The sequence below is a fragment of the Durio zibethinus genome, chromosome 14 (genome assembly GCF_047325235.1).
Source record: "Durio zibethinus cultivar Kanyao isolate XHJ-2024 chromosome 14, ASM4732523v1, whole genome shotgun sequence".
Lineage (NCBI taxonomy): Eukaryota > Viridiplantae > Streptophyta > Magnoliopsida > Malvales > Malvaceae > Durio > Durio zibethinus.
This window is the reverse complement of record NC_143175.1, coordinates 2,530,170-2,541,055: the sequence shown is the minus strand read 5'-3', so window position 1 is coordinate 2,541,055 and position 10,886 is coordinate 2,530,170. Positions and strand designations below refer to the sequence as shown.

The 10,886-nt window shown below is 26.5% G+C and overlaps 1 protein-coding gene across 1 annotated transcript; it reads left to right on the top strand.

The window, feature by feature from the left end:
• The first annotated feature begins 4,105 nt into the window (after positions 1-4,105).
• Positions 4,106-6,289, top strand: LOC111295147 (uncharacterized). Its single transcript, XM_022888531.2, has 5 exons — positions 4,106-4,669; positions 4,794-5,121; positions 5,248-5,529; positions 5,661-5,786; positions 5,921-6,289. Exons 1-5 carry the CDS (start codon positions 4,667-4,669, stop codon positions 6,064-6,066), a joined length of 885 nt encoding a protein of 294 aa, XP_022744266.2. The 5' UTR covers positions 4,106-4,666; the 3' UTR covers positions 6,067-6,289.
• Positions 6,290-10,886: the final 4,597 nt, after the last annotated feature.

Here is a 10,886-nt window from a genome sequence, read left to right as displayed (position 1 = left end):
TCAAGTCTGACGATAAATCTTCGGATCTAAACGTTATGATAAATACTTTAGTATTCTTTTTCCATTTCAAGTCGATCAAACTTATTAACTAATAAGCCACCTTAAATTCTGTTGAACGTGGCGGCTCCAGTGTATTCTACAGTTTTACTACTTGTACTTAAATTAATTACTGCTGCACTACCATCAACTCTTGATTATAAAATATGAAAACGCAGCATAGTAATTGTAAAAGGATATCTTTGCATCGAACTTTTTTTTTATGATTTGAATCTTAATTTTTTTTATAGGGACATTGTTATTTTCTAAAGATTGTGTATGAAAGTTTGTAAAATTCTTATATTTTTGTATTATGAAAACTCTTTTTTGTTATTTTTGTATGTCACATTTTGACATTCATAAAAATAAATAAATAAATTGGCATTAGTTCATTTTAAACTAAAATTAAATTTTTTTATATAATTGATATTCCATGATTTTTAATATAAAATTTTTTAAACAAAAATAAATCATATATATATATATATATTACAATATATATGATAACCAGATAAATTTTATTAATGTGAACACTTAAATTGATAGTATCTATTTTTTATACGTAAGAAAATTGTTAAAATTTATCTTATATATAAGATATTTTTTAATTTTAGATTTTTTATTAAAAAATATATTTCAAATTTTATTTAATTATCCAAAATTTTTTAAATTTAAATAAAAAATCAATTTGGATTTGAAATAATTAAATAGATAAAATTATTATTGTTTATTTTGTAAGATTTTATTTAAACAGGTAAAATTAATTCTTATTTTTATTTTTAATGAAATAAATATATTTAAAAATTTATTAGTTATCCATATATTTTTTAGATATATTTATTTGGAAAATTTTAATTATCCAAAGTTTTTTTAATGAAAAAATTATCTTTATTTATCAAATACACCTTTAAATATATATATTAGATTAATTTCCTAATAATTAGCCATTAGTATGGGTTTGGATGCAAGATTAGTCCTAAATGACCGAATAGCTAATGGAAAAGTACAATTATTTTTTATTTGTAATTAGTGTTACCTTTTTGGAATGCTTGTATTTTTGTTGCTTTTGTAATTAAATTTATAGTATTATTAATTGTAAAGTTTGCTGAATATAAAAATATTTTTAAATTGTAGATTATACTTAATATTTGACTAAAACTACATCTTCAATTATATTTCTTGTTAAAATGTTAAAAATCTATAATATTAAATATATTTTCAATTTGAAATTAAATAAATTTTTAATAAAAAATATTTTAAATTCATACTTAAAAATTTATATAAAAAATAATAATCTGACCCATAATCCAACCAACGAACATATTCAATTTCTAATAAAATTAAAGAATTATATTTAATTATGATCTATTTGCTTCTTTTATTTCTTTTGCTCGAATTTTGAAAAACATTCATTAATTAAATATGAATGTGGTTTTAAAAATATGTCTTTTCTTAATTTGTTTTAATTAGTTTAATTGAATTAAATTTATTTAACTAACTTTCTAAGATTTAATTGATATAAAATTATTTATTTTCCATATGATAAATAATATTATCATACTTAAAAGTCTATAAATTATTTGGCAAGAAAAAAAATTGAAATTTAAAAATAATTTGTTATTTTTTAAATAACATTATATTTTGAATTAACCATTATATATAAGATTTTTCCATTATATTTTAATTATAAATTAATTTCAAGCATAAATAATTAGATATATATAAATATATGATTTTGTCTTTCTTTAATTTTAAATATTTTGAATAACTAATTATCTTTTTAAATATATTTATTTGATAAATAATATAAAATTGAAAAATATCTTTCATCGAAGATGAATTTTTTACACACAAATTATTTATATTTATCTTATTAAATAGATAATAAATAACTAGATTAAATGATAAATAGTTTTTAACTTGTTAGATTATAAATTAAATCTCCTCTAAAAAAAAAGATATTGTTTCAATTACGATTGAAAAATAATTAATTAAAAAATAATTAAAAGTAAGCTAACAAAGCAAAATAATCTGAGCATCGCACGAATGGTAAATTAATTTTAAAATAAAAAGCAAATAATTTGAGTATTAGAAAAATAAAGACATAGCTTTTGAAATTTTAAAGATAAAAAAATATATAAAAAATTGGAAAGAAGGAATTATTAGTATTACTTTGTTTAACCCCACTGAAAAAACCATGGTTACGCCACTGATCAAACCTATGTGAAAAATAAAAGTAATTTAAACAGAAGCAAACATTATTTGATCACTGATCCCAAATGGTGTCGTTTTATATACCAATACCATTAAGAAATAAAAATTTTAGGTGATTTTTTTTTCAAATATGTTTCGTATCTCGTTTAGCAGATCACATAATGAAATTTTTTAAAAATATATTAAAAGTGTTATTTAAAACTTTTTAGACGGAAAGTAATTTTATTTGATTACACAAAAAAAAAAAAAAAGGGCTTCGAAGATACACCATAATGTTCAAACAATTGACAGCAAGAAGGCTTAAAAAACACAAGCAATATTGTCTAGTACCTAGAAAATTAAAACCCATAATCATATACTCAAACTGTAATTCCTTTCAAGCACATTGTCTCGTTCATTACGTAGTCAAAATGTTGGCATGGCATGGTAACAATTTACCAATAAAAAAATTCTATGTGTTATATAATTTTTATTTTTTAAAAATAATTTAAATTAAAAAATTCATTTGCAAAAAATATTTTTACAATTAAAAAATAACAAAAATAATAATTTTTTAAGAAAATCTATTTTTTGTTGAAATTAAAAAAAAAAAATGGTCAGAGACAAGTGGAAGGAAGGGACAACGAAAGGGCCTAATGACGGTGAATCTGCTTGATCCAAAATAGATCGAACCTACTTGCATTTGGGTCGACTAAATCCGTCGTCTTCTAACCCTTTTCCTTCCCCCCTTCCCTTTCCTCTCTCTGCCCTTTTCAACCGCTCTCTCTCTCTCTGTTATTTTCCACAAAAATGGTGTCATCATATGCGGGCATCTTGTGTGGGTATTTTTCCACATAAAATTTGTCATCTTCCTGAGATAAACTATATTTTGGAAGATAAAAATTCTGAAAACGTTTCAAAGTTTTATCAACTCATAACCTCTTTTATTCATACCTTTTCCATTTTAAGAAAATCAACCTTAAATAATAAATGTGACAGTATAACTACAAGAAAATTAATGTGATAGCATGTTACATGAAAATATTTTGTAAGTGTATTGATTTGTAAAACCTCTTTAAATATTTTTATTTTCAATATGTTATTTAAAATTTTAGCTAGTGTACGTTTCTCATAATAACATTTTTTTTATATTGTAATTAGCAAATTTGAGTATTATAGTTACATAATTAAGTATATATATATAAAAAATAATTTGACTGCCATGAATTGACTCAAACCTATGTATAAAAGATCAAATTTAGAATAACTTGTTAATCAATATTTTTTATAATATAATCATGAATATCTTCTAATTAATTTACATGGACTTAATTTTGTCTTCAGACCATCTTAAAATTATAATCTCCCAAATCAACCTGATGTATTAAAATTTTATTTTTGAAATACTTCAAATATATATTATTTAAATCTTTAAGAATCATAAATAAAAAAAATTAATCCTTATGAAAATTTTATCCTTACATATCTTTAAATTTTATCTTCTAGCCTTGTTTATAATTTTTTAATTTATGAGAAATTATTATTAACTTCGGGTAATGATAATTGCCATTAGTTTTTAAGTACTTTAAGATGTTAACTACTTCAATTTTAGATACAAAATATGCATTGAAATTAATCTATAATTGAAATTTAAATATCTTAAACCTGAGTTGGAAGATAAATGAAACATTAATTAGAAAAGAAAATTTGAGTAAGACAAGTATTAATTATAAATTTATTTAAAAATACATGTATCACCTTAAAATTAAGTAGTGAAATAACAAAAAATCAACAAAATAAAAAATATAATATTAAATTTCAATAAATTAAAATATAATGATCAAATTTAATATTGACCTTATAATATACACATAAATTTGATATTAATTCTTAGACGAAAGTCTAATTTTGAAGTGTTCATCATAAATAAAATTTTTTTCTTTTCCCTTTTTATGATTTGTACACATGAAAAATGAGAATATTCCAATTACATTTTTGGTCTCAATTCCACGTGGGATAATGAGTGCACCCGTGTCGAGCTGCGAACTCTCTATCTTACCCATCTTGAAACACGAATTGTTTGACATGTGTCCGAATTATTGGGCTTAAAAACTTGTAGAATGCAAGAAAATTTGATTGGTGGAATCTTTTTCCGCTTTGATTGATCTTGTGAGAAAGATTCGAGCGCGAGCATAACTATCCAGACCTTAATGGTGAAGTATGAGATAGTGCAATGGTGAAGTATGAGATAGTGCAACATCTCACCTACCCGACAGCTCCAAAGGCTGGCCACATTTATATAGGCAATTGGGTCTTGTCACCTTCGCTGCCCGGCAAAACCGTCTATAAAAACCCCTTCTGTTTCACCATCAAATCACACCTCAGTTTTAGCAGCTCCTCTCAACTCACCTTGTCTTTTGCCTAATCTTTTTACCAAATGGTTAGATTTCTGTTCCTATGATTTCAGTTTCGTTATTTGTGTTTATTCATTTATCAACAACGACAATTTTAACTGTTAATGTGGCTGTTAATGGCTTTTTCTGCTTTACTTGAATATCTAACAGGATCTCCAAGAATTTATTGTTGTGCTTCTGGTAATTTTTTTGGAAGGAGAAAGACAGAAGATAAGGTTGATGAATGAATCACTGATGGCTGATCGAGTTGCACTTCAGGAGAAGGAGAGGGAGCGTTCCATGCTTATGAGAAACAATCAGGATATGCTCGCAAAAGAAGCGGCAAAGGAAAAATTGGTTGATGATTTCATGGCTTTCATTGGAGCGAATAAGAACAACGAGAATGCCCACAATTTTGATGAAAAAGCAATGATGAAAGCTATTGAAACTATGATGAACAGTTACGGCGACGACAATGGAGGATTTGCCAATGGTTACGGTAAAAAGAAAAGCTCCCAAAAAATTACTGTTAATGTGGCTGTTAATGGCTTTTTTCTGCTTTACTTGAATATCTAACAGGATCCCCAAGAATTCATTGCTGTGGATGTGGAAATTTTTTTGGCAGGAAAGAGGCTGAAGATAAGGCTGATGAAAGAATCACTGAGGGCTGATGAAGTTGCACTTCAGGAGAAGGAGAGGGAGCGTTCCATGCTTATGAGAAAAAATCAGGATATGCTCGCAAAGGAAGAGACGAAGAAAAAATTGGTTGATGATTTCATGGCTTTCATTGGAGCAAATGAGAACAACGATAATGCCCAGAATTTTGATGAAAAAGCAATGATGAAAGCTATTGAAACTATGATGACCGGTTACGGCGGCGACAATGGAGGATTTGCCAGCGGCTACGGTAAAAAGAAAAGCTATGGAAAAATTACTGTTTTCATAACCTGGCCGGCCTGGCTGGTTTGATTGGAAGCCAGTTACTTGTTCTGTACAGAACGCATTATTAAACTCCTTTTATGGTTGTTGTTTATGCAGGAGACAGTAATGATCTCGGAATCGATCTGGGTCTTGAAGGAAAAACTACGATCGATGGAAGTATTGCTCTGGTGAACAAAGTTGGCAGTTGTGACGGCGATAATGGAGGATTTTCCGGCAACCAAGGTAAAAAGAACTAACTTAAAGAAAAAAAATAAACGCTCTGAAAACTGGACTATGCTGGCAATTGAACCGGTTCAATAAAAACCGATCAAATGTATGTATACATTTGCTGAGGATTTTATGGTTGTTGTGTGCAGGGGAGATTAATAATGCCCTTGAGAACGCTCAGAAGCTTGGTAAGGAAGCTACGAAGACCGCTGCTGATGGAACAAACGGTGACGGCGATGAAGGCAGCAACGCTGGTGGTTATGGTAGCAGTTACAATGGGAAACGCCGCAAGTAGGATGATGGTGGGCCCCATTAATTACATTTATATGGAAAGATTTACGAACTACGGTATATTTTCAAGTTGATGTCCTGTCGTGTTCTGCAATATTTGGATTAAATATTTTGTCGATTAAAGTACTAATAAGTTGCTGCTGAGTGGTATTGGAGTTGATTTTAACGTTGAAAATTTGAAGTTCGAGCTTCGATAAGGTGGCAACGATTTGTGAACTTAAATGAGATTTGGCTTGTACTTTGAATTATTTAAAGTACTAGTTTGTTTGTGTGTTTTTTTTTTCTTTTTTTTCATGTTCATTGGTGTGAAAGGGCTAGAAAATTAAGGACAACCTCAAACATGGTTTGATGCTATCCTGTGGTTGAAAAACTCGGTAATACGGGAGATTAAATTGTTGTAATGAGTAATTAAGGACAACCTCAAACATGGGTTGATGATATTAGCTACAATAATCAATTGTTCTAAATGGAAGTTGCTATGCCTTGTTTAACATTGTGATTGCTTCAATTGAGAATGGATCCTTGGGAGTTTAGAATAGGCTTTCTTCAGCTGGTACCCAAAAGGAACATGCTCAATTTCAAGGGAAACTTCGTCAAATTTTGTGTCAAAGGCTTCAAGGAGCATTAATCGCTAACTGTTAATATTTGCATCTGCTGCTGCATCCATACGCTTTTTCCTGCAAAACATTTAATTCTCTCGTAGGAGTGCTCTTGTATCCATGTGCTTCCACGGAGCCAAGGACCTCGTCGCTACAATAAGAGATGCAAAATACGCGTTATAAGGGTGAGTAAAAGTGGAATTGAATCTATTAGATGGAATGAATTTGATTGATTTAGTTTGTTTTATTTGTTTTTATTTATAACTAATTCTTTAAATGGATTAAATTAATTAATTAAATTAATTTTTATTTTTAAAATTGATAATGATCGAATAAATTAATAATTTAAAAAATAAAAAAATTGGAGATAAATATTTTTATTTAATTTTTTTATAAAATATTATTTAAAATATTATATCTTTTAATAATTTAATTGAAATGATACTTAAATTTAAATTTTATTAATTGAATTTGTAATTAAATAATTATTTATAATAAAAATAAAAAATAATAAAATAGTTTAATTATTTAGTCAAACTAAACAAACCAAATCAATTTAATTATGATTAATTATTTAAAATTTTTTAATAAATTCAATTATTTATTAAATAAAAATTAATTAAATTAATTATTAATTTTTTTAAATCAAACTAATCTAACCGATCAATTATTTACCTTACGCATCTATCCACAAAAAATGTGCAAAAATCGACAAACCCAAAAACGAATCCTATACTACAAACCTAAATCCAGGCAAAAAAAAGTAAGAAGAGAGAGTTAAGAAAGCCCGTCTCAGAAGAGAAAGATTGAGAGTACCACTACACACTCTAGAGAGAGAGAGAGAGAGAGAGAGAGTTGTGTTTCTACCTGTCAGTTTTTTAACTTAGGCTTTCACCTTCCCTTTTGGTTCCATGCAATTCGAAGGTATTTCATTTAATTATGTTTATAATTATATGTTTCCTGGTACAAAATCTAGCCTTACGTATATTTATGTTTATGGTATATATATAATTGTTGAAGGGTTTTTTTTTGTCTAAAAATATAGTTTTTTATACTAATATATTAGATTCGTAATCAACTTAAATTTAATTTTGAAACTAAATATTAGATATTAGGTTCACAACTAACTTAATCTAGTCATGATTCTAATATTTGATATAAGAGTTTGATTCAAGCTGATGATGGATCTAATATCCATTAATTAAGTTTTTATTATTTTAATTTTAAATTATTTTTTGATATTTGAGATTGTCTAAAAATAAAAATTCAACACTCTAATAGCTTATTACATCATCGGCTAATTTCAAATTATTTATACAACCACATAACCATTAAGCTTCAGATCTTACTTTTCATTTATCCAGCCATAAAAACATAAATATTCAGATTTTATTTTTATTTATTTGCCTTGTTGAACGTCCATCCAACTGGATTGCTAGCTTTTTAATTTGCTTGTTTTAATATAAACTTATTCAATTTTTTTTTTTGTCTGTTAAATAAAGGATTCACTTGATGCACGACAGCTGAGTTGAAAATGAAGTGAGAGGAGAAAATACATGCACGGAAGCAGGGCTATTGAAATTTGAATAGCAGGCTTTGGTTTTGCTTTGAGTGACTTCAGTTTAGTAAGTTAAGAAAGTGTTAGTTTATTGAAACGCATAGTTTCGGTTTGGAAAATCATAGGAGGCATAGTTTCGGAATGAAAAGGAATGCCGTGGATTATTTACAGCCATATATAGGCTAGTGCTTTAGTGGAATTTTCCATGAATTTTTTATAGCGGGGAGAGTACACTTCCTTCATAAATACGGCACCCCTAAGCCACTTTTCTAAAATTATCTTACACAAATAAAAAAAAAGTAAAAATATATACCAAACTAAATTTAATTGTCAAACTCATAAAAATACAAATAGAAACTTACTTTATTATGCTCAAATATCAGCACGTAATAAAAGAATAACATTTAAAAAATTTAATTATCAAATAAAAAATAATTAATGAAATTTGACTTACATATTTGATATTATTTAGAGAGTATAATTTGACAGTTGAGATTGGGATTTAATTTTCCATCTAGTTATATTGTTGTAAAAACAAAATTATTAGAACTAAATTTTTGGCTAATAAGTTGATCAATGAAATTCATAAAATTACATAAAGCTGAACAAATCCCAAGTCCCAAACCAATTCTTATTCCCGCTTACAAACTTGTTATTTGTGTCACGTGATCATCATTATTATTTTTTTTTTTGCAAAATCAGCAAATGCACCATGAATGCTCTCCTCGCATGTGTGACACTAGCATGAACTAAAAAGTGATATATACAAAGATGGAACTGACCCAAGTGATAAAAATTTTCGTAAAATGAATTAAAAAGTGTTTTGGATAACCATAAAATGAATTAAGACCATGTCAAAAATATTGGCAGCCAGCATTTTTGTACGTAAAAGTTACGAAAAAATTCTTCTAATAAAAGCCTCAATCATGGCCGCCATAGAGTGAGTACAATCTGTACAAGTCCATGCCTGATTAACTCAAGCATTTAATCCCATCCCAAATTAAATTGCATTTTTACCATTTAAAAAATATTATTATTGTAACAAAAAAATTTGATTTATACTCAACAAGGCATGTTTGAATATGACATTAATTCATAACTCCATTTTATTTTGAAACTTAAATACCATATTAATTCTTTCTACACCACGACGAGAAAACTCGAAAAATTGAGACTAGGATTGTTGGGAGCGCCAGGCCCCAACTGTATTGGAACGATTGGGCAACGCGCCGGAGCCCCCAATTCCAATAGCAATTTACTCTGGGGTGGGCTCTACTGGTAACATAATAGGGTTAATATCAAGTGGCCCAATGGTCCACAAAGAGCTTAGCCTATAAAAAGAGAAACGTATACTTTTACCCTTCCAAAGCCCACTTCTTTTATAAGCAGCCTCTCGGCTCGTCGCTTCACGTCTTGGGGATGCGGAATTTGTTAAAAAAAAAAAAAAACGTATTTATTTTGCAACAATTCTTGATTATAATTAAAGCAGTCACATCTTTGTTAACTAAAGTATTCTTATCAATCATATAGTTATGATATCATACTTGTCAATTATGAAATTAATCAAAATTATTGCTTTATCTTCTTCCCTAAATATCTCACTTATACTTTTTTGATTCATATAAATTTCTTCTTTTATCCATTAATCTTTTTGGAGATTTGTCATTTAAAACATCATACTTTAATGCTATATTTAGATATATATATATATATATATAAAGAAAAGGAAATTAAAAGAAAAGAAAGAAGATAAAAATTTTTTAAAAGAAAAGAAATCATATATGTACCTCTCATTTGGATGGTTAAAATTAATAAAAGTAAAGAAAAGAAAGCAATTTTAATAATTATTGTTTGGATAAATAGTAAAAAAGATAAGAAATAATTCATTATAATATTTTTTTCTAATTATAACTTTTTTTTTTATAAAATACCATATAATATATAAATATATCTTTATACTACTTAACTTGTATGAATAAATCTTTTTAAATATAATTGAACATATTTAATACAATAAAATGTATTAGTTAATTATTGATTTACTCTTAATTTTATGTTCAATTCAATCTTTTAATTTATTATGACAATAATTTCACTTTTTTTGTTGTTAAAACTTGAAAAATTATAAAATATTTATAAACTGTGATGTTATATAAAATACTCATAAAAAAATTATTTTTGTAAAAAGTATTAATTATATAATCAAATCTAATGTTATAATAAAAATCTAAATATAATAATTTTTTTATAAAAATAAAATTTTTTTAACTTTTCTTTCATTAGCTTTTCTCCCAAATTGAAATATTAAAAAATAAAGATTATAAGGGAAATAAAAAATTATTGAGTTTTCATCTATTTTTTTCTTTTAAAATAAAAATTTATCCAAATAAATAAAATGTTTTTCTGTTTCCATTACTTTTCTTTATTTTCTTTTCCTTTCCTTCCTTTCAATCTAAGCATAGGTAACTGTAAGGATTTAATTATACTTACCATTATTATTCATTGAATTTCTTTCCATCTAATAACCTTCATCTCTATCAGATTCTTTGATTCAAAAGTACGTCCAATCCTTCTTGTACTGATATATATATTGTAGTATTATGTTTCATATTAAAATTATTTGTTCTTTCAAAATATTCAATCTCAAATTTGCAATACTTTAATTAG